Below are 23113 nucleotides of genomic sequence, written 5' to 3'. Positions count from 1 at the left end.
ATCCGGTGAATCCAGCTCCCCGGAAGAGCAAGGCACCTCCTGCCGGGAAGTGGGAGCAGAAATGGGGAAGGAAGCTCAGCACCTTTTTTTCTGGGGCTGCAGGGTCACCATAGGATTATGAAAGTTCGCTCTGATTTCCACTCAGAGAGCTACCTTCCCTCTAGGCTGTGGCCCCCTCGGAAACAGCATCCGGGCAGGCTTCTCTAGGCACCGAGGCCACCCCACGGGGGCGAGGAGGGGGCTAGCCAGCACACCAGCCCCCGAATCAGGGCACTGTCCCCCCTTCTCCATGTTCCAGGATCTCACTTGAGGGAGCCCCGCCTGGACTCAGCCTGTCCTCTGGGATGGAGGCGGAGTGCCAGGGTGGGAGTCCTGGATACCCCCTACCCCCCACCCCCCGTCCGCGGATGAGTGCTCACGGGCACCTCCCGGCCTCCAGGTCTTAGAAACCTGCGTCAAGAACTGCGGGCACCGCTTCCACCTGCTGGTAGCCAGCCAGGACTTTGTGGAGGGCGTGCTGGTGAAGACCATCCTACCCAAGAACAACCCGCCCACCGTCGTGCACGACAAAGTGCTCCACCTCATCCAGGTGAGCACGGGCAGGCAGGCGCGCCGGGCCGAGCTCCAGGCCAGCTTCCTGCCGGGTGGAGAGCTGGTGCCCCCTGCCATTGCTGCTCTGTGTCCCTTTGCTTCCATCAGTTTCTCGTGTGGGGCCGTCTTGGTCGTCCGCTGACTGGAGGGCTCTGCGTGTGGGGAGGCCTGGGCACCGTAGTCCAAGGACCAGCGAGTCAGCAAGGGAATTTCTGCTCTCCAGGGGGTGGGCTCGCAGGGGAGACTGTGAGCAGTGGTTACCGGCCATGTCCCCTTGTCCTTTCTCAGTCCTGGGCTGACGCGTTCCGCAGCTCGCCCGACTTGACAGGGGTGGTGGCCGTCTACGAGGACCTGCGGAGGAAGGGCCTGGAATTCCCGATGACCGACTTGGACATGCTGTCACCCATCCACACGCCCCAGAGGGTGAGGAGAGACAGCTGGTGGGGGCAGTGGGAAGGGGAGCCGGGGGTGGGGGAGCTGTCTCCTCCCTTACCGGCCTCGCCGATCCCGTTTTCTACCGTCTAGACCGTGTTCAGCTCAGAGGCACCATCAGGGCCGAATTCCGTGGGCACGGACGCCAGCCATGGAGGAGACTCCACCCCGCACACCACCCCTCTGCCCGTGCCGGCCACCGTCCCCAGTGACACCCCCATCACACCCACCCCTGAGCAGGTAAACAAGCCTGAGTCAGAGCCACGCAGGTCAGGGGGCACCCCACTCAGTCTGAAAAGTACTGTCCTCGTAGCCGCCCCACGTTTCAAAGATGAGGCTTATTAGATAAACTCACTTGCCCAGAGCCACACACAGCTCATCAGAGAGGGCAGTGGGACTCAAGCTCAGGTCTGCCTGACTCCCAGCAGGCTCTGTCCTGCCCCTCGGCCAGCCGTTTGCCAAGCTGTGTGGTGCGCGGAGCCCTTCAGGCGGCCCCCCGAGGGGGTGGGGGTGCGGAGTGCCCAGCAGGCGGCCTCCTCAACAACAGCAGCTCCATTTTCCTTGTGGGGTTTGTTTATGTGCTCAAATAAGATTCCATTTGAACAGAGGTTCTGGCTAAAAACAGTTCTAAAGCATCTGCACAGAAAAAAATTTTTTAAACCCTTCCTTTGCACCATGATGCTTCCCACCAAGCCCCAGGAAGGTTTGAGGTGTAGTGTGAGATTCCAGGGGCCGGGGTCTGGGGCTCTATGAGTAGCTTTGCAGGCTTACCCACCAGAGACACACGGCCACTGACTTAGCTTCTGTCCCTCATTTTCCTCCACCGGGAACAGGGGGGCAAAGCCACCTGCTGAGACTGCTCGCCCCAACAAGGGGTGTCTGCTGCCATGGCCAGTGTGCGCTGGGTGTGTGCTCATTTTATTTATTTATTTATTTATTTATTTATTTATTTAAGTACTCTCTACACCCAACACGGGGCTCGAACTCACAACCCTGAGATCAAGAGTTACACACTCAGCACCCTAGTGCGCTCTCATTTTAGCCGTGGCTGTTGGGATGCAAGTGGAGTCCTTGCATGGTTGGGGTGCCCACTTTTGAGGCGTGTTAAGAACTTCAGAGCCATCCTATCGGCTAACTGTGAAAGCTTAGCTGCTGAAGGTACTGGTGAGAGAGACACAGGTGTGTGATGGAAACAAAGTGAAACTTGACCTTCCAAAGCGCACCTGCTGATCTGCACTATCTCATTTGGATTTATGAACAAACCTCCCAGCAGCCCTTCGCACCCCAGCCTATCTGAAGAGAGACTTCTGTATTTGATACCTTATAGCAAATTATAAAATCACCTCCCAGACTTACAAGTATTACTAGAAAAGTTTTCTTGACTGGACAGATAATTAAAGGTATATAAAAATTGTAAAATCACCTTGTGATCTAAATTTTATGTCACCAGGTTATGATTTTAACCAATTTGCCTGAAGTCTGGCATCTGCATGGTTTAAGACTGATTATGTCCAGTGCCTGCTCAGTTTGCAAAACCCAACTGAGTAGGAGTTAATGTCCAGCTCCCCTTTTGTCTCCTGGGGCATGTTAAGGCTTTCAGGCAGTGATACCACTCCCAGACTCCGTTGTAATTAGGTCCCATCTGACCTGGACACACTGGGCTTATGGTCAGTAGTCTTTCCACTTATGTATACTGAGAGCGTTCATTAGATAGGCCAAACACACCAAGCATTTTGCAGGGTTTGGAAGGTGTCCGTGAGCCGCAGTGTCTGCACCCCCATTTCTTCACCTGCAGAGGCTGGGATAATGATATTTGCCTCCTAAGACTGTGGTGAAGTTGAATTAGCAATAAAAGTTAAATGCTTGGCACTTAGTAGGTGGTCAGTAAATGGTCACTGCTCACACAGGCATCGTGAATTTATATAGTGACACTCCTGTTCTGGAATCAGCGGGGTCACGTGCATTTCTCAAAATGTAGGCCACTTAATCCTAGACCCATGCAGTATTCCATGGCAAAGGGTTCTTTGTCCCGATTAATTTTAGAACTTCCATACTGATTGCTTCCTGGACATTCACAGTGTCCATAGTGCTCCTGAGGAGACCTCACTCCCCACAGAGCCCCACAGCATAGGACCCTTCACCACCTCCCCTGTGTGGAGACTCTGCAACTTGATTTACACAGATTCCCCAAGCCAAGACTTTGGAACCCTTGGGTCACTGACAACCTGCTACCGTCTTTTTAACCAATGCTAAATCTCGGTGTCATACTCAAGATGGGGGGTGGCCCGGGGACCCCTGCTTGGAAGAGCCCAGGACACCGAAACAGACCAGGAGGAGCAGGCCAGGAGCAAGACAAAATCCCATCCTCACAGGACAGGACGGGGGAGTAAAATCCTGCCGTCCTAGGAGCCAGAGTGAGATCCTGTCACCCTAGGGAGGGAAGCAGGTCTGCTGATGGTCCCCTCTCCCCGTGGCAGGGAGCTGCCCTCCAGGGCCTTGTTAGCTGCCACCTGGGACCCAGGGAAAGCTGGCGGCCTCCAGCCGTACTCTGTGTGCATTTACTCACAGCTCCACCGCTTTTGGCCTTCCCTGAACCAGGCTCCCCAGTTTGGAGATGGTAACGGTTGGTAGCACCTCTGTAAGGGGTTCTCAGGGTGGTGGGGGCAACCCACCGCAGGACTGTGGCTCAAGAGCCTAGAGCATACTGGCAGGTCGGCTCCTCTGGGTACCCCCCCACCCCACCCCAGCTCGTGGTGCCAGGCTCTCCTCGCTAGCGACAGTGGCTCTGGACCCCTGGCTTAGCTCACCAGGGCCGCCGGTGTATTTCAGATCGCAAAGCTGCGCAGCGAGCTCGAGATGGTGAGTGGGAACGTGAGGGTGATGTCGGAGATGCTGACGGAGCTGGTGCCCACCCAGGCAGAGCCTGCAGACCTGGAGCTGCTACAGGTGAGCAGGCACCCGTCTGCCCCCAGGTGACTTCTCTAGCATTTGCCCACACACATTTCTTCCCTAGCCACGCTACAGTTCTCACGGCTTACTCGGAACTTCGTGGTCACAGTGGGAGAGATTGAAACTGGGCAGAGACTTTGGGCTCCATCATATTGGAATTCAGGGCTCTAGCATTTTCTGGTTTGAACAGAATAGCTTCTCTCTCAGTTTCCTCATCTGTAAGATTGTTCTGATTTCCCCCTTTCAGAGTACGGAGCTTAGCAGGCTGGTGTGAGAGCAGCGCCAGCTTGGGGAGGAGAGGGCAGCTGGTCTCGGGCCCCCGGGGCCGGTAGGAGCCACAGGTTTTCGCTCCACGTGTCACACGATAGTCCCACCATCCCATCCCCAGATGGGGACCACCGAAGGCCCTACCCTACCTGTGGAGGTCAGTTCATAGCGGTACCAAGAAAGCTGGGGGACCCCAAGGCCCAGGAGCCACCAAGTGTGAGTGATTTGGTTTTCGCGGTGACAGCTCACAAGTAATGAGCACTTCCCGTGCACCGGGCTCTGATGTAGACACTTGGTATACAGTCATTCACCTAACCCTCACCACCCCCTACAGGACGTAGGTACTGTCGTTATCCCCGTTTCCCAGATCAGCAAACTGAGGCGAAGAGAGGGCACGTAATGTGCCTGGGGTCACATGGCTGGTAAGCAGCAGAGCTGGAATTCGAACCCAGGAGACTGGCTCCAGCCACTGCTCTTCTGCTCTTCAGAGGGGAGGGTGAGGAAGTGGGGACAAAGCCACAAGTGTGCTTGGTCACAGGAGGAAGAGAAGGGAGGCCCACAGGGTGTTGAAAGTCACTCGGGCCCGCCCCGCCCCACAATAAAGGCAGATGAGGAAATTCTAGGAGGTGGGGTTACAGTCCAAAAGAGAACCGAAGTCAGTAGTGGGGCAGCATCTGGTCTTCACGGTGCTTGTGGGAGAAAAGTGCCAACCGCCTCTTTGCGCCTTGAGACCGTGACCCAGGCATCCGGCGGCCTAGTGGCTGGTACCTGAAGAAAGAGTCCGTCTTACAAATGAAAAACTTACACTGCTGTGGCGTTTAGTTTTTTTCTCTTTCCCAAAGAGAGTTTAAATATAGAATTTACCAATTAAAAGTCAGTCAGTGACATGGCGACTGAGTGCAGTGTGGGGTCCTGGAGCAGAAGGACGTTAGTGGGAGAACAGCGAGACCGAAGGAAGTCTGGAGTTGAGTTTGTAGCGTGGGGTCGGTGTTAACGTCTTCGTCTTGACAGACGCCAAACTCAGGAGAAGCTGAGTGGAGGGCTCTACTATCTTGGCAACTTTTCTGCAAATCTAAAATTATTCCAAAGTAAAAAGTATTTATTTTTTTTTTAAAGATTTTTATTTATTTGAGAGAGAGAGAATGAGAGATAAGAGAGCACAAGAGGGAAGAGGGTCAGAGGGAGAAGCAAACTCCCTGCTGAGCAGGAAGCCCGATGTGGGACTCGATCCCGGGACTCCAGGATCATGACCTGAGCCGAAGGCAGTCGCCTAACCAACTGAGCCACCCAGGCGCCCCAAAGTAAAAAGTATTTAAAAAGAAATTAGGGAAGGGGCACCTGGGTGGCTCACTCGGTTAAGCGCCTGCCTTCGGCTCAGGTCATAATCTCAGGGTCCTGGGATCGAGCCCCGTGTTGGGCTCCATGCTCCGCCAGGAATCTGCTTCTCCCTCTGCCTCTGCCCGCCCCACCGCTCGTGTTCTGGCTCCCGCACACACGTGCATGCTGTGTCTCTCTCTATCTCTCAAATAAATAAAATCTTTTTAAAAAAAGAATTAGGGAAAATAATGGAAAATTTCAAAATCAGGGTTTGCAGATAATAGCTGGAGAGGTCCGGCTTGGTGTTTTTATGTCGGTTACGAAAAGATCCCAGTCACCCAGAGAAGTTGCGGTGTGTCCCACCGACCACTGGCACTGTTGGTTTTCACCCGAGCAAAGGCGGCAGCGGGAGGTCTGCACGCACTGTCTCGCCTGTGGCTTGTCTCCCCTGTGCTCATTGTTGGCGTAGGACACCAGAGGCGGGATCCAGAGGCGCATTTGTGGAGCCCGGCCACAGCCGCGCTCTGGGCCCAGGGGCTGAGGCCATCTCTCCCCCTCCCTCCGCAGGAGCTCAACCGGACGTGCCGAGCCATGCAGCAGCGGGTCCTAGAACTCATCCCCCGAATCGCCAATGAACAGCTCACCGAGGAGCTGCTCATCGTCAATGACAACCTCAACAACGTGTTCCTGCGCCACGAACGGTAACCCGCCGCCTCCCCCCGGCCTCTGGCCAGCTGTGCCCCAGCCCGCTCCCTCCCCTGCCTGCCTGTCCGCACCATCTGGCCTCCTCCCACCGCCTTCTCAGACACGTGTGCCGTCAGCTTTCTCCCTCCCCGGTGGGCATGAGCTCCACGCAGCCTGCCACCACTGCTCTCCAGGCCAGAGTGTGCCCTGCCGCCGCATCCCTGCGGGCGGGCTGCTCTGTCCTTGCCGTGGGCCCTCTACTTACTTGACTTTGGCTTTTTGCACGCTACACGAACTCAGTTAAGCAGGAAAAGAGTTCATGAGAAGAAAAACCTTTATGGACAGGAGAGCTTTCAGAATCCAAAGAAGAGTCAAACAGCGAGTCCCGCCAGCAGAGCAGGAAAGAGAGATCACAGGCTGGCTCGGAGGTCTCAAGGCAGAAAGTCCCGGACCATGTTCCTAGGGTGTGGCCATCAGGAAATGGGCCCCAGACACTTGCCCACTTTCTGTCATTCCGTTCAAGAGTCAGCTCCCCAGGAGAAATGGATTTGCTCAGCTTTGTTGTACCCACCTGCTGGCGAAGGGAAGAGGGCCCCTTGCAGGTGGTTGTACCAGGACCCTAGGAAATGGGGGAAGAGCTGCTCCCCAGACGGCACTCGGGTGCTATTACCAAAGAAGGGAGAAGGGGTGCCAGGCTCTCTGTATCTGCCCCGTGGGGTGACAGAGAGTCTGCGCAGTGATACCTGTAAGCACTTAGCAACCAGGGATGTCTGAGTCAAGACACAGTTATCCAGCCTTCTCCAGCCTTCGTTCACTTCCTGTCTTTCTGCAGCAACAGACCCCGAGTGATTCTGAGTCAGTGGAGAGTGGGGGGGGGTGGCCTGCTGTGGGCCTTGTCTGCCCAGCCCTTCCTGCTCCCTGGCCCAGTGGAATAGAAGAGTCGCTTTCTGCCATTTTGAGGTGTAGGCTGAGGTGGCCCAAGGGCCCAATCTGGGGATGACTAGGACCCCTTGACACCCACAGGTGTCAGGCCTGCCATATGCCTGCTGCCTCCTAGTTCACGGTCCTGCTTGTAGTCAGGGTCTTCGCCGGGTCCTCACACGTGGGCGGGAGGTTCCGCTGTCCCCTTGTAATAGACGAGGCTGAGGTTCAGAAGGGACGTACCCACGGTCACTCAGCAAGTGACAGGGCCAGCCCTCAGCAGACCACGGCCTTCTGCAGCCACCTCGGCAGCCCGGAGGCTAGTCCCAGGGGCTCCAGGAAGGAGCATAAGAGATGCGTGTCTTCTGACACCACTTCGGAGAGCCAGTGACACAGGTACACGTGTGTAAGCGAATCACCGAACACGTTTGATAAAACAGCACTTAGCTTTGCCATGTACCGTACATCCCCATTTTCCTCTGTTCTAGCCTATTTCTGTTGGTTCGCTTACTGCTGGTCATGACAAGTGGCCAGATGATTGATCATTCAAATTGCGACAGTCCGGCAAGTGAACCGAGGGGTACTGTTAACAGTTCCCCGGGGACAGCAGGCATAAATTGGATCGGTCCCCCTAATTGTGACTCACTGCCGTGGATTTGGTTGCCAGCAGCGTGAGGAGCTGGGCTGTGCTGAGGGGCCTCTCTGTCTCTCTGACCCGGCTTGTTTCTGTCTTCGTAGGTTTGAACGGTTCCGAACAGGCCAGACCGGCAAGGTAAAGGCGCTTTTCTGGGACCAGATCATGCCCGTGTTGATGGGAAGGAGGCGGAGGGCTGTGCTCACCTCCCTCCCTGGACATCCTGCATAGGATGTGCCTTCTTATCCAGGCCCAGAGAGAAGTCCCCTTCTCACTTTTTCTGTCACTGTTCCTTTAAGATAACTAAGGCTCTGCCACCAGCTGATGCCCCAGGGTCTTCCCAGCCTCCCAGGGGGTGCTGCTGAGCTAGAGGCAGCCGTGGGGCTGATTCCCAGTCCTAGCTGCTGGGGCCCTCCTGACACATCCTCGAGCAACAGTGGCATCTCCCTTCTCCCCAGGCCCCACAAGAGGTCGAGGCGGCAGCTGACCTGATCGACATGGGCCCTGACCAGGCGGCCACTGGCAGCCTCTCATCCCAGCTGGCGGGAATGAGTAAGTGCCGTGTGGGGGTTCTGGCCGAGGGCACATTATGGTGGGCACCCCTGCAGTTTGGGGGTGCCCTCCTGTTAGACTGTTGGAGCTGGAGTGCCAGCAGCAGAAGGTCGGCCCAGACCTCACCTCGCTGGGCTGGACCCCCACTGCAAGGTTGGGTGCCCAGGACCGAACACATGGAGCTCTCCCTCCCAGCCCGCCAACCCCCGAGCGCCCTCACACCTCAGAAGCCCAGTGCTCTGTGGTCGCCCCTCAACACCGAATTCTCTGTGACCTGAGCCATCCGAGCGAGCTGGGGCTAGTCACTTGAACGCCCTGTGCCCCCCTCGCTGCCCTGTAACAGGCAGGGTTGCCATGAGGACTAGGTAAGCGCACGCACGAAGGGGGCTTGGACTGGCGCCGGGCCCGGGGTGCGCGCCCCCAGCACGCCAGCAGTCGCCATTGCCATCGCTGCGATTAGTGTCCCTACAGCTGGCTGCGTGCTTGTGCCAAGCCCTAGGAAGTAATCAAGAGCCCAGAACCACTGCTGCTAGGCTGTTTGAAAACTCAGCCACACGTCTCATCTCTCGCCCACTGCTCAGCCATGTACTGCGCCAGATGCACTGGGCCGCGTTTTACCTGCTCTCCGCACAGCTGCCCTGGGAGGGGGCCGGGGTCTCCGCCTCGGGGAGAGCAGGTCACGTGCCCACAGTCCCTCAGCCAACAGGTGGCCTGCCCCCTCCTACACCCGCACTGTCCCCACCCCCCACCCCGCTGCTTCTCCAGAATCATCCCTGGGCCTGGCAGCTCAGCCCCTGCCCAGTGTGCAGGAACAGGTGGCGGGCCCTTCATGTGCCTTTCTGTCCCTGCAGACTTGGGCTCCAGCAGCGTGAGGGCTGGCCTGCAGTCTCTGGAGGCCTCTGGCCAACTGGAAGGCGAGTTTGACATGTTTGCGCTGACCCGGGGCAGTTCTCTGGCTGACCAACGGAAAGAGTGAGTGGCCTGCCCCCACCCCCACCCCATCCTCCACAGTTTGGGCTGCCCCCAGTCAGGGCAGAGCCTCTCTGGGCCCCTGAACCCAGGTGTTTGGCATGCCACGTGGAAGGACACACAGCCCCCTGCCTGTACCCCCTCAGGACGGCAGAGTTCCTACTCCCTAGATCAGTCGCTCGCAGCCTGGACAGTCCTGTGGCCAAGACGTAGACTTCATGCCCCACAGGCAGGCCTGGGAGGTGGAAGGGACCCCTGTGGTTTGATGAGCAACTGTGTGCCAGAGTCTTACATGATCTGATCAGAGGAGGAAGCCGAGGCATTGAGGGGCTGGGTCATTTGCCCCAAGTCAGGCCGTTGATACGTGGCAGTGCTAGGTTGAGAGCCCAAGGCTGCTGGTTCCAAAACTGTCTCCAGCCCGACCCACCTCCCCACTACATTGTAGGCCACACACCAAGCCCTCCAGGGCAGGCAGGGAAGATCCCTGATAAAACTTCAGGGACTTGTCGAGTCATTTCTCGTGATCACTAGCCACCCTTAACTTTCCTCTAGAGGTCCCTGTTGTTCTACTCGGATCTGACCCCTCTGCACCAGAGCTGGGGTTCTGTCCTTTCCTGGGGACAGTGTTTTCAGGGAGGTGCTTTCAGCAGCCCAGACCAGCCCCTTGGCTCAGCTCCTCAAGACTGGCCCCGTACAGGCTTGTCAGGGGAAGCAGTTTGCTTGGTATTCTCAGCCTTTTGCTCAGGACCCAGGACTGAGCTGGGGGCAGCCAGGATTTACAGCCAAGGGAAGCTCTGGATTAAGGGATCCCCTCAGCAGTTGGCCCTGGCTCCCCAGTGGTCATTCTGGTCATTTGAATGACCTTTGCCCTCCCCACCTTGCCTTGTCTTTGGGAACTGTCAGTGGGCCTCCGAGGGCCCAGGTATGCCCTCTGCACACCACATCCAGGTCAGATCTGATAAGGCTGGCCTGGCTCCGTGAGGTTGCTCAGCCCTTCCCGCTGACCAGAGGCAGCCTGGGCTATGAGCTGCGTCTTTAGTCTGAGCAGTCTGCACTCCCAAGCTCCGGTGCTCAGGGACCAGCAGCTCACGGTTGCCATGGAGTTTGGGGCACTGTGAGGCCCGCTGTGTGGGTGGAAGCTAATGAGTCCAGTGGGATTTGCAGCCAGGAGGGTGGCCTGCCCGCCAGGCCCCAGGGCGGAGCACACGGGCCGTGCCGGAGAGCCCCCGGCACTCGTCCTGGCCCACCAGCCTGGCTGAGGCTCGCTGTTGTGCCATCGCTCCTTTGGGAAGCAGGGCCCTGGGTGGGGCAGAGAAAAGCATACCCAGCGCCTGCTCTCCAGAGCCTGCAGTCTCATGGGGAGACCGTGCTGTGCTAACCGCTATCCTGGAGGGGCATGCCAGGCACTGTGGACACATGCGTGGTGGCTGGCACCTCTGCAGAGGGTGCTCAGGGCTGGACCTCGGGGATGAGAGGCAGTAAGGCCATTTCAGGCTATAGGAACAGTGTGTGCAAAGGCTCGGAGGCAAGGAAAGCATGAGATGCTGGGGGGAGGGCACATCCTGTACCTCCTCGGGTCCTGGGTTCTCCTGCACGCCCTCCCTGGGGACTGGCTTCCACCACAGCAGAAGGCAGCCCACAGGGAGGAGAGTGCCCTAGCATCAAGTTCCTCTTTGCTTTGTTCTGCTTGGGAGTCCCTCCCTTAGGCCCCAGCTGGATCTTCTAGCCCCCTGACTGGCCTTTGGACTTCCCTCCTCACCCTGTCTCCTGGGGCGCTTGAACCCTTTAAGGCCTTTTCTGCCCACCTGGTGTCTGGCCCACACCTCTGCCTGCCTGGCTCCTCCTTCCTTTTTTTTTTTTTTTTTAAGATTTTATTTATTTATTTGATAGAGAGGGACACAGCGAGAGAGGGAACACAAGCAGGCGGAGCGGAGGAGGGAGAAGCAGGCTTCCCGCCGAGCAGGGAGCCCGATGCGGGGCTCGATCCCAGGACCCTGGGATCATGACCTGAGCCGAAGGCAGACGCTCGACTGACTGAGGCACCCAGGCGCCCTCCCCCTGACTCCTTCCCTCCAGCCTGTGCCAGCTCTGCATCTGCTCACCAGGGACCCAGCTCCTTGGCAGCTCCTGTCTTTCTGCTCCAGCCCCGACCGCAGCTGGCACGGTCATGGCCTCTCCAGCTGAGCAGGCCCCTCCACTTGGGATACTAAGGAGAGCGACAGGGAGCATCTGGACGAGCCAGACTCAGGGCACCTTAGCCAGGCTTTGCTGAAAGTGGGATGCTCTTCCTCACCTTCTTTTGTATCATCATCCTGGGGACACGCTCCACTTCCTCCCTAGTGCCACTGTCATCCAGGTGACCCCAGGTCCAGTCCCTGCCCACCGGCCTCCCCACAACCCTCTGAGGGGTAGCCCTCCCCACGCCTGCACCGGGTGTGGGGCAGTAGACACCTGGCCAAGCATCTACAGCTGGGAGTGGGCCTTGTGGGCTACCTCTTTCAGGGCTGTCTTCGGCCCTCCCTTGCCGCAGGCATGGCCCCAGGGTTGGCCAAGCTTCGTCCCCAGGGCCGGGTGGGTTGGAGAGACACAGAAAAGCAGAGACGGGGGACGTAATTAGGAAAGAACATACAGTTCTTTTGAGTGAAGAAAAGGATGGGTTTCTGTATGTTCCTAGGGCAGGACCTGCCTTATCCTACCTTTTTCCGGAACACACGTGCCGTGTCTTGGAGGGAAAGAGGGAAAGCGACAGGGCTACTTCCGTAGCCTGAGTGGGCAGGCCCTCCCCGGGTCAGGACGCGTGGCCCGGTGTTAGCCATCACTTCCCCCTCACCCCCTCTCACTGCACAGGTTGAGCCACGGAGACTAAGCTGCCCTCCAGAGGGGCCTGAGCACACCACCCGCCACCCTGCTTTCAGGTTGGCTCCATCTCAGCCCCGCAGACAGTGCCCAGCCCCCCGATGGTCGGGAGCCACGTCACTGGGGGATGAGCCAGCTCACGATGGCACTCTTCTGGCTAACTCCGTATCCTGCAGGAGGGAGTGGACAACAGTGCTGTCAAACGGCTGCCTGGGGACTTGGGGCTCTTATTCAAGAGGCCCTTTGGAGTGCCTGTCTGCCCCATTCCCAGGAAGGCCATTTGGCATTGCAAGGGTTTCATTCGATGGGGTCCCAGTTCCTGAAGCCTCGACCTGGCCCATCCCGAAGTGCAGGGCTTTTCGCTTTGCCACTGTGATCGTGCGGGGCCCTTCTTCCCTCGAACCTGGCTGGGCCAGTGCCGAGACCTCGCCTCCTTCCGTGGACGCTGCACAGGGAGAATAACCACTCTTTGCCAGACTCACGGCTGAGTCCCCAAGGCCGCCTCTGGCTCCCACTGAGACTCACCTCAGGCACAGCAAACAGCCTCCTGGTGCTCAGCCGCTGCCCTCCCTGCCCCGCCCGGCTGGCTGGCAGCCCCCAGGACATTTAGAGGGCCTTCCACCATGCTGCCAGGGCAGGGCGGGCCAGGCGGAGCTTGGTGCTGGGGAGCCATGCAGCAGAAGGGAACACCCCGTCTGCCGGGCTGTTTCCAGCAGCAGAAGGGAACTCCCCGTCCAAGGCGGCCTCATACAGAACCACGATTTATTACGTTACAAAGTGGAAGCTGCTCGAAGAAGGGTCTAGATATGGGATTCTCCATGGGCATGGGGGCATGGGCGCTCTTTCTCAGCCCTGGAGTTGGGCCAGATCTGGTGAGAGCCGTTGGCGAGCTTGCTCTTGGCCTTTGGCCAGCCCACCACCCTCCGTCACTTCAGCCTCGTTGCTGCCTGTCACGGTCACACGTCTGAGCCCAGGTCTGCCCTCCCCTGCAGACCTGCAGCGTCAGAGCCTTTCCTAGGGCCTGAGCTACCCGCTACCCGGGCATGACCCAGGTCCACCCAGGATGTGAGTCCAGCTCGTCCCCACCCACCCTTGCATCCCGCCATACCTGGAACAGCAAGGGCAGTGTTCATGGTGGCAGTGGCCTCTGTGTTTCAGGGTGAAATACGAAGCCCCCCAAGCAGCAGATAGTCTGGCGGGAGCCCTGGATGCCCGACAGCAGAACACTGGATCGGTAAGCAGAGGGTCCTACGGCCACTTTTCCAGAAGGGAAGCCAGGGAATGCTTGCCCACCGGTTCCCCCCCACCCCCGGGGGCTGGGCCCTTTGCCGCCAATGTGGTAATTGCCATCACACAGTGGAGGCAATGCTCTGAGAGGTTCAGTCATCTGCCCAGGTTCACCCAGCGAGGAAGGGTTGGAGCAAGGACTCGGATGCACCTGGGTCTGGGCCGGGAAGCTGGACTCCCACAGCCTGGGTTCCCGTCCCAGCGCCATGGCTTCCTGGCTGTGTGTCCTGAGGCACGCGGCCAACCTGTACGGTGGCTTACAGGAGGATGTGTGACAGGGAATGTGTAAGGTACCTGGCAGAGTTTGAGCTCCGTCAACACTCTGCCTCACCGCCTCTCTAGAGTCCCGCTATTTGCAGGAGTGTGGACAGAGAAGACCAGAGGACAGACCCTAAAACTGCAGGGAGGCATCCAGGGACACCATTTTAGTTCCATCGAAGTGCTTGGCCACGTACAGAGTGAGAGCCACGTGCCCGGCACTGAGTGTGCTCTCTGGGTGGCCCCTCCCCCTTGGCAAGAACTCCAGGTCCAGTTCCCATCCCTTTGAATTTGTCTCTGGATGCCTTTGGGGCGGCAAGAGTTCCTGTTCCAGTAAGTGGACAGAGTAGCTGCTTGGGAGGCGGCTAGAAACGGCAGGGCCCAGGGGTCGGAGAGGCAGGGGAGGATTGGCAGGGGTGAGGCCCAGGGACAGCACAGGTTTCTGAGGCCAGGGTGGGACTGGGTGACGGGAGACAGAGCCTAAGAGGCAGCAGGGACCGGAAGGCCTCCGGCAGCCAGGAGCACTGTGTGAGTGGAGGCCATGGTCAGTCTTGAGCAGAGGGGAAGTTTTATCTGTCCATTTTAGAAGGATCCAGCGTGGGAGGCTGGGAGAGCAGCTAGGAGGCGGAAGCTGCCCGGTATGCCAGTGGGTGGGGCATCCTGGAGATTCCCCAAAGGCATCCTCAGCATCTCAGGAGCCCTTCCCAAGTCAGAGCAGAGCAAGACGTGGTACGCTGTGGGGGCAGGAGCAGCTAGAGCATGACACATCTCCCGTGCGTGCTGCATGGCTGGGCTCCAAGCAGAGCACATTCACACCTGTATCTCAGAGCCTCTGTGATTTTCCTTTGTAAACGGTCATCTGTCCAACCTCTGCCCTGTGCCAGACCCTCTACATATCCCCCTTTTCTGAGTCCTGACACAAACCCTTAGGGCATGTTATTATCCCCTTTGACAGGTGAGAAAACTGAGGTCCAGAGACAGGCCAAGGGAGGCAGCAGGTGTAACATTTTTAGCGTGGTACCTGGCACATAGGGAGGCGTTTGATCTTCCCAGCGCTGCTGGGTGGTTGCCCCCACCTACGGATGAGAAAACCGAGGCTTAGCATGGTGATGTCATTTGCCCAAGATGTCACAGCCGTTGGTCTTTCTGGCTCCATAGCTGGAACTGATAATAAGAGCCCCAGATGGCCTGCAGAGTTCTCAGGAACAGAGGGGAACACTCCAGAAAATCTGGCGCCCGGAATCCAGATGAATCCAAACACTCTGGAAGCCTGTTAGAAGCTCTTCCCTCTCGGGCCACCTGGCCTCTCATGCACAGAGGCTAACTCCATAGCCAACTCCTTCCAGTTGCAGATGAAGGAGCTGCTGCCCAAGACAGGTGTCACTCACCCAGGGGCTCCCGGCGACTCAGGGGCACACATGTCAGGGGCATGACAAGAACTAGAGCCTAGATCTTCTGGCTCCTATACAGCCTCACAGCCCCAAAGAGGACACGTACACACACCTCTACTTGCACAAGAGCAGAAGCTGCTAAATGATTGCTTATTCCTCTCTGATCCCTCGAGAGAGATTTAAGCGGCTTCCATCAGATCAGGGTATGATGTTCTTAAAACTGTCCCTACACACCTGCTCCCAACGTGAGTACGTCTGGCTGGGTGCTGGTAAGGCTCTCTCCCACCAAGCTGACAGGCCTGATTCCAAGCAGCCAAGTGCAGAGTGGCGTCTAGTTCCAGCTCTGGGGGCAGCCAGGGTTTGCCCCTGGGCTCCACAAGTCGCGGGGGTGTTGGACAGCAAGTCCCGGCTCCGGGCCGGTCTCTCCAGGGTCAGGGAGGCAGGACTCTGGCCTCTCTCTGCCACCAGTCATCTCTGGGGTCCTCGAGAATCCCAGTTGCCCATCGATATACATGAGGGGACTGAGTAAGCCCATATTCTAATCCTGGGACACCCATCAGCATCGCCACAGAGCCAGCAGACGGGCTAACAGCTGCCTACTCCGCCCTTCTGGGCTTGCACAGGCATGCCCCCAGGATTGTTCTGGAAAGGGAGGAGAAGCTTTGCCCAGCGTATTCAGAACCCTGGGGTCCCAGGGCCGTTGTGGTTCATCCCACAGTGAGACACCCTCTCCTGCTTCCTGGCCCTCCCCGCCCCAACTGGCACCACAGCACCTGCACCTGCACAGATGTGCGTACACATGTGCACGCCCACACCCAGACACATGCGTGCACAGCCTCCTGAGGCAGTTGATCGGCCTGCCGACCTGAGAGGGGCGTCCGTGGTGGAGAAGGCTGCCCGCACATCAGCAGCCCTGGCCCTGCCCTTCCCACCACCCTCAGCGTGACCTTTCCTCACCCAGATGGGAGGCAGCAGTGAGAAGAGCCTCAGTGCCTGGATGAGGAGACAAGGCATGGTGAGGAGAGGCCAGGCCGGCCAGCCCAGAGAACGGAGGCTGCCGCTGGCAGGGGTCCCACCTAGTGGTGCCGTTGGCAGGGGCAGGACCGTGAGCCGCAGAGAAGAACAAGGGGTGCTGTGGGTGCCCCCCCCACCCAGCATCAGCACGGTCCCACCCCCTCTGCTCCTGCTTCCACGGCCCCTCGGTGCCCACTTCCGGCTCCTGCCTCGGAAGCCAGGCCCAGGTGGCCTGTCTGGCAGCTGGGAGGTGACTGGGGCTCGCCGGTTCTTGGCTGAGTGGCAGCAGAGAGCTGAGGGGGAGAGGGGGCTGGTGTGGGCAGCCCAGAGCACGCGCCGCCGCCGCCACTGCTGGGTAGTGGGCTTCTGCTCTGCCCTGGGCTCTCCTCCCGCCCCTGGGCTCCTCGGGTGCCGGGTGCCGGGGACAGAGCTTGGGGACAGAGCCCGCCTGGCTGGGGAAAGACTGTCAGTCTCCCTCTCTTGCCTGAAGGAGGTAAATAGTAACTAGCGCTTCCTGAGCACCTGCTCTGTGCGAGTTCTCCCCATCCCCCACCCCCCCAGGTTCCTCCCAGTGTAGACGGAAGTCCCCGCCGCTGCGGGAGCCTCTGTGGCAGAGCCCATGTGTCGGCGGCACAAAGCGAAAGGCCCCGTGAGTCGCCACAGCGCCTGAGCGCACCAGCCTGGCCTGGTCTGGTCATCTGGGCCCGTCCCTGGCCTGGTCTGGTCATCTGGGCCCGTCCCTGGCCTGGTCTGGTCATCTGGGCCCGTCCCTGCGCTCTGGTGCTTCTCCGCCCCTCCGCTCGGGAGCTCTGAGTCTGCAGAGGGGCGGGGACAGAGGCTGGCTGCCCCACCGTTCCCTACCCAACCCCGATGGCCGGCCCCTCCCCGGGCTTCAGATACTCCCATCAGATGCTCCCCAGCATCCCGTGCTTAGGCCCGGCCCTGATGCCCGGCACCTCCTCAGCGCCCTTGGCATGAGGCAGCAGGACTCCGTTCTTTCCTCATGTCCGTGCTCCAGCCGTTAGGAGCCCCCTCGCCGCGCCCTGCCTAGCCTAGTGGCCCTGTAGCCCCCTTGCCCACAGCCCGGCCCAGCGGGCAGAATTGTGGGTCCCAGGGAGCTGGCAGGAGCCATGGTAGAGGGGCTACGAGGATCTTGACCACCCCAGAAGGGTGTGCGGCATGTGTGGCCCCATTTCATGAGGGGGGGAGGTGACAGCTGTAGGCCGGCCAGCCAGTGGGCTCCAAGCTGCTGGGGCCTTCCATCTTGATGCCCAGTGCTCTGCCCCTCGCTGCCTCACCCTCTGCCCTTCCTTCCAGATCCCCGTCACCCAGGCCTGCCTCATGGAGGACATCGAGCAGTGGCTGTCCACGGACGTGGTAAGCCGGGGCCCACCCAGCCCAGGAACAGAGGCTTAGGTGCATTTCTCACCCAGCTGACCGTGGGCTCCTGTTCGTCTCACGAGGACGTGACTGTCACAGGGGCAGGGTGAACAGCTGGTGGGGAGAGGAGGGAGCATCAGTGTGGGACACCTCCCACCACCCCTCTGGTGGGCGCTCCCTTCAGGAGGAGGGCCTGGGCCCCATACGCCTCACAGCTGCTGGAGCGGACCCTTTCTGAGCGTGCTGCCACACTGTGGGGCCCTGGGAGTCTTGGCCGCCTGGAGGGAAGGCAGACCAGGCTGAGGGTTACCGTGAGCACGCTGCACCCTGCGCCTGCACCAGCTCAGGGAGCCCTCCAGCACCTGTCCGAGAGAAACCACCGGCAGCCCCATCTTACAGATCAGGAGGCTGATGAGCAGCGGTGACGGGTGCCGAGCCCCGGAGGAAGCAGGGGCTCTGGCCGTCTGCAGAGCCCTACGGCCCCCAGGGATCAGAAGCGGTGACCAGCCTCAGCCCTCCCGTCCAGGGCTCCTTCCCCCGCATCTGCCACCTCACCTTTGGGCACCAAAGACCAAGGGCCTGAGCGCTCCCAGGCCCAGAGGCTGCCTTTTGCCGGCGGCCAGGACCGTTGTTTCTGCCCGAGGTCAGGCAAGGGTCCCTGTCAGGTGGTGGGCAGAAGGCACCCCCACCCCCAACTTTAGCCTGCGTGGTCTGCATTTCTGGGTCCCTTCCCACCACAAGGCCAAGTCTGTCCACTCTCTACACACCAGAAGGAAAGGAACTGGTATTGAGGACCCATAGCGCCCCACACCCTGGGCTTGGTGTTCTGTGTAATATTCCATTTTAGCTTCCCGACAACCAATTCTGCCACGCAGGAAACTGAGGCACAGAGCAGTCGGGCAAAACCTAAGGCTGCGGCTCAGGAAGGGGTGGGGTTGAGGTTCAGGTTCCGGGCCCAGCCAGAACCTGAGCCTGGCCCCCTGGGGTTCAGCGGCCTGTGCCTGCCTCGCAGGACCACCCTGGCTAACCTCTGCCTCCTGCTGCTTTCTCAGGGGAATGACGCGGAGGAGCCCAAGGGCGTCACCAGCGAAGGTAGAAGGCCCCGGCCCCCTGCCCCTCCTCCCCCGCCACCCCCCAGCTGTGGCCGCAGAACCCACCCTCAGCCCCTCTCTTGTTCCTCTAGAATTTGACAAGTTCCTGGAAGAACGGGCCAAAGCAGCCGATCGGTTGCCCAACCTTTCCAGCCCCTCGACTGAGGGGCCCCCAGGGCCCCCGGGGCCCCCTCGTGGCGCTGCCCCTCGAAAGAAGACCCAGGAGAAAGATGAGGACACGCTGTTTGCCTTATGAGCGTGGGGCCTGGCGCCTGCAGCTCGAGCCCCTGCTGCTCCCGCACCCTTTGGCTGGGGCTTCTTTCCCTCCTTCGGTGTTAAGGCTGCTTTGAGGTTGGCTTGTTACCCCCTTCTCTCCTCCTCGAGTATGGGCTGACCCAGCTGTGGCTGGGCCCAGCTGCCTGGGCTGTGGAGAGGCAGCTGGATGAACTGGGGTAACGGGTCAGTTCCACGTTGGGATCTCGGCCAACTCCTGCCTCCTTCCCTACCCCAACCGACCACTACTTTGCTGAGAAGCAGGAGGTCTTGTGACAGGCTGGCTGCTTGTTCGCCCTGGTGTGACTCCTTGCCCTGGGTGATCCCCTCCCTGGACCCATCCCCAGAGGCGCCCACACTGTCAGCCGAGGCTTCGGCTGGGGGCTAGAGACAGCAGAAGCTTCTGTCACAGCCCCTGGGCCATTCTTCAGCACCTGCCTGGTGGAGTCCAAAGGCTCTGTCTGGCTAGCTGTTGAGGGGGCTGCCAAGCTGCACGCTGTCCAGGTACGAAGCTGCATGTGGTGGGGGTGAGACCTCCACAGGCCGCAAAGGGGAGGCGTCCGGGGCTGCCTGGAGCACCTGTGACCCCCACGACCTCCACTGCCTTCTCCTGCAACTTCCCTCTGTTCTTCCCAGGCAGGGCTCCACCGGGCACTGGGCCCACCCACCTGTTGATTGATCCCCTTGTACTGGGAGAGGTGCCTTTTGTATCCCCAATTAAAGGTAGAAAAGCACCCTGCTAGCGACACTGTTCATCTCCAGCTGGGAAGTGGCTTACAGGGACTGCTTTAGGCTGGGCTGGGGGCCGTCCAGGAGACAGGCACCTGCAGATGATATAGGACGAGCAGCAGGACGGGTTGCATCCAGCAACACCTGTCACCAGGTACGGGCGGGTCAGCCACGATTTGCCCTGCCAGGAGGCTGCACTGCTCTCTGAGTGGCATCCCTCCATCCCAAGGGCACCTCCACCCTGCTGTGCCCCCTCAGGCAAGCTCCTGCCCGGCAACAAGAAGCACGTGGGAGCAGGTGTAGACAGTGCGGGCGTCCACACGGGCTCGTGGAGTTGTCACGAGACGCCGGGGGAAGTAAAGTTAGCATCTCATCTCACAGATGCTGAATCTGTGACTCAGTGGGTCACGTGAGCTGCCCCGGCCCAGAGAACACGGCATAGATGAAGTTGTTGATCATGTGCTGAGCGTTTCCTCGTGCGTCGGTACCTTGTCCCCGTTTTCCAGAAGGCAGCACTGAGGCTCAGTTTGGGTGACTTAACACACAGCTTGGGGAGCTGAGCCACAGGCCAGGCGTAGGGTGTCCGTTCTTATTCAGTCATGCAGCATGGCAGCTTGAGAGCTCCAGGTCTTGGGGAACCACCTTTTCCAGTCTGGAATCTCCACACCAGGCTCCCCAAGAGTCAGTGCTTAAGGCATATGCTAGAACCTCATGGCCCAGCCCTCAGTGGTGGAGCGATTGACCTGCCTGAAAGCTCAGCCTGTGGGAGAGAGCACAAGTCAGAATGCCTGGGTCCAGGGGGACCTGGGTTGTGGCCCAGGTCTGTCTCTGAGCAGCCACGGGCTCCCATCTGTGACAGGCAGGCAGCACCTATGATGTAAGGGGTGGCTTGGGCTGAGTGCGCAGGAGACCAGGCCCTGCCAGCCCTCTGGGTGGAGGTGGGGTGAAGAACTCCAGGGACAGCCCCAGGCCTGTCCATCCCCTGAGCAGGGGAGGCGGGGGTCTCCTTGTCTGGGCCAGGCTTCAGAGCTTGCAGAGAAGCCAAGCCTGGAGGCGGGTGGCAGCCGCACCCTGCGTCTGATCTCTTCCTCCAACCTAAACCACCTCTTTTGGGGGGCGAGGGGGGAGCAGCTATGCCACTGCCCCAGGCAGCCAGCCATCAGCCTGGGCTGATGGCTTCGGTGAGCTAGAGGCCCCCTGGGCCCTTGCCCTCCACTCATACCAGGCTCAGCTGGTCCAGACTCGAGCTGCCCTCCTGCCCCCTGCACATCTGAGCTGCACGTGAGGTCAGGCAACGGGAAGACTCTGGTTTTAACAAGGTGTTAAGGGGCTCCTGGACCCCCAGGCCGAGGTGTGGAGCCCTGCCAGCCCTGCCCAGGCTGCTCTGACTCACAGCTGGGAGGAAGCCAGAGTGGCTTGGCTTGGCCACTTCTGCTCCCTGCTTCCCCTCGGGCATTAGCAGCCCCTCCATCCTAGCCTGCCCCAGCACTCAGAGGGGACCAGGTGTTGGCGACTTTGGCCTCCTCCGAATGGCCCCGGACGGCTTTATGTCGCTAGCCCTGCTGCCCCCTTGGGTCCGTGCTCGCGCCAGCACATGGCCTCCAGAGGCCCCCTCCTCACCCGGCCGTTCCTTGCTGACTGCCGGCAACAACACAGCAGGCCACTGGCATCGGGCGCTGAGCTGAGCTGTGTGCTTGATTCCACGTGTGGGGAGAAGTTCACCTCCGGCAGCATACGAACCTTCTCCGGCTGCCCCTGCATGGTTGAGGTCGGCAGCCCTGCGGGTCAGACGAGCGCTATGGCAACCGTAGGGGGCCACTCCCCTGCTCCTGGCTTGGCTGGACCGCTGACGGCCACACACACACACACACACACACACACACACACACGCATACCCGCTCACGTGGCGGGGCACGGGGGACACACGATCCTGGTGAGCTCTGGCAGGGGTACCCCTGCTCGCAGACCTCTGTCCCCAAGCCTGACCTCCCTCCCTCTCCCCTGCAGCTCCCCCAGCCTTCCCCACGTCATTCAGCGTAGCCTGGGCCTTTCCACAGTCACAAGAGCCCTGTGTGGTCGACAGTTTTGATCGCTGCTTAAAGGTGGGGAAACTGAGGCTCAGGGAAGCAAGGGCTTACCTAGTCACCCACTAAGTAATGGAAGGGCGGGACCCAGTCCTCTGCACTGCTGCCTTTCCTTCCTGCCCGACTCACCCCTCAGTGCCTGCCTCCTTCATCTGTCCCCCAGGTGAGTGACGGCACTGTTTTCAGGGGTCCCCTGTGGGGAATGGTGATTTTACGGGGATCCAAGCCCCGAAGCCCAGGGGACCTTCTGTGACCGGCTCCAGGGGCTCGTGGCCCTGTGAATGGCTAGAGCAGCCAAGTTGTTGGTTCTTTCCTGTGTGTGGGATCCCCCGAGCGCCGGCTGCACACCGGGCGTGGTTCTACGCGCTGGCAGCACGAGGTGACCGGCCCGCTGCCAGGCCGGTGGGTCACTCGGCAGGGAAGGGGGCAACAGAGACAAACACAAAAAGCGCCACGTGCTGCTCCAGATGCGGGAAGGAGACTGATGCGGTGACGGGGCTGGGAGGCCAGGGACGGCCCGAGGCTGGACAGGTGAGCCCGGGCCCGTGGCAGGGCCCGGCAGGAAGGCCTCTGGGCTCCCCCTTCAGGGGGCAGCACTGGGGGGACCCCCCTCCTCAGGGCAGCCTCCCCCCGCCCCCCCCCCCGCGGCAGCAGCCGGAAGTCGCACGGCCCCCCAGGAGAGAGGACCAGCGGCCGGCGGGGGCCCCAGGGCGGTGGGACAGGATTAATGAGGCACCAGCTGCTGCTGCTGGGGCCCAGCTGCCTCGGAAGGTGGCACCAGGCCAGGGACACGGAGAAGTTGAATGGAGCCCTGCCGGCAGCCCCTGGGGGCCGTGGGAAGCACGCCCCAGAGCTACGGGCAGAGCCTCCACCCGCTGCACTCCCTCCCGGCTTCCCTGAGCCTCCAGAACCCCGCCCTGGGCTTAGACACTGACCTCCCCACCTGTCCCCCAGCCGAGTGTGCGCATCCAGCCTCGCCAACTGTCCTCACCGCAGATCGGGCCGGGCCGCTCCAGAGCTCTGTGACCTTAGGCAAATTAGTAGCCTCTCTGTGCCTCCGTTTCCTCACTTGTAAAATGGACTGTAGCGGTTGCTCCTTCAGGGGGCTGTGGTAAGGATTCACTGAGACGACAAGTGGCCCATCCCCTGTCAAGAAGATACCCCCCGCGTACTGCCACAGGTGGTACCCCTTGCATCCGGAACAGCCTCTGCTCCCGACACCCCGCCAGGGGCACTGGCCCTCGGGCTCCTGGGTCATTTCAGGGACCCCAGCTCTCCAGGGTGCTTGCTCGCTGCCTCCAGGACAAGCCCAGTTCCTGCGACAGTGCCTTTGTGCCACTCCCAGGCCGGGGCTGCCGCCCCAGGTGGCCGTGCATGCTCAGCGGACCGTGTGTGGTTTGCAGAGCCCTCCCCGCTCTGGTGACAGGGGCTCAG

General features: G+C 60.1%; 1 protein-coding gene across 3 annotated transcripts in view; it reads left to right on the top strand.

The window, feature by feature from the left end:
* Window positions 1-19600, top strand: part of TOM1 (target of myb1 membrane trafficking protein) — a 39040-nt gene extending 19440 nt beyond the window's left edge. For 2 of the 3 annotated variants that reach the window (XM_027594846.2, XM_027594848.2), the window contains 13 exons: window positions 440-589; window positions 880-1014; window positions 1117-1263; window positions 3853-3969; window positions 6124-6257; window positions 7900-7933; window positions 8254-8347; window positions 9199-9319; window positions 13331-13406; window positions 16070-16123; window positions 17440-17499; window positions 18555-18594; window positions 18686-19600. In XM_027594846.2, the coding sequence (XP_027450647.2) occupies window positions 440-589; window positions 880-1014; window positions 1117-1263; window positions 3853-3969; window positions 6124-6257; window positions 7900-7933; window positions 8254-8347; window positions 9199-9319; window positions 13331-13406; window positions 16070-16123; window positions 17440-17499; window positions 18555-18594; window positions 18686-18849 (1326 nt within the window). In that variant the 3' untranslated portion in view covers window positions 18850-19600. The remainder of the gene's footprint in view (window positions 1-439; window positions 590-879; window positions 1015-1116; window positions 1264-3852; window positions 3970-6123; window positions 6258-7899; window positions 7934-8253; window positions 8348-9198; window positions 9320-13330; window positions 13407-16069; window positions 16124-17439; window positions 17500-18554; window positions 18595-18685) is intronic. The other variant, XM_027594847.2, reaches the window with a different exon arrangement.
* Window positions 19601-23113: the final 3513 nt, after the last annotated feature.

Source organism: Zalophus californianus, chromosome 9 (assembly GCF_009762305.2).
Source record: "Zalophus californianus isolate mZalCal1 chromosome 9, mZalCal1.pri.v2, whole genome shotgun sequence".
In the NCBI taxonomy this organism is placed as follows: Eukaryota; Metazoa; Chordata; class Mammalia; order Carnivora; family Otariidae; genus Zalophus; species Zalophus californianus.
The sequence above is the reverse complement of the archived record's forward strand: the minus strand, read 5'-3'. Positions and strand labels throughout refer to the sequence as shown.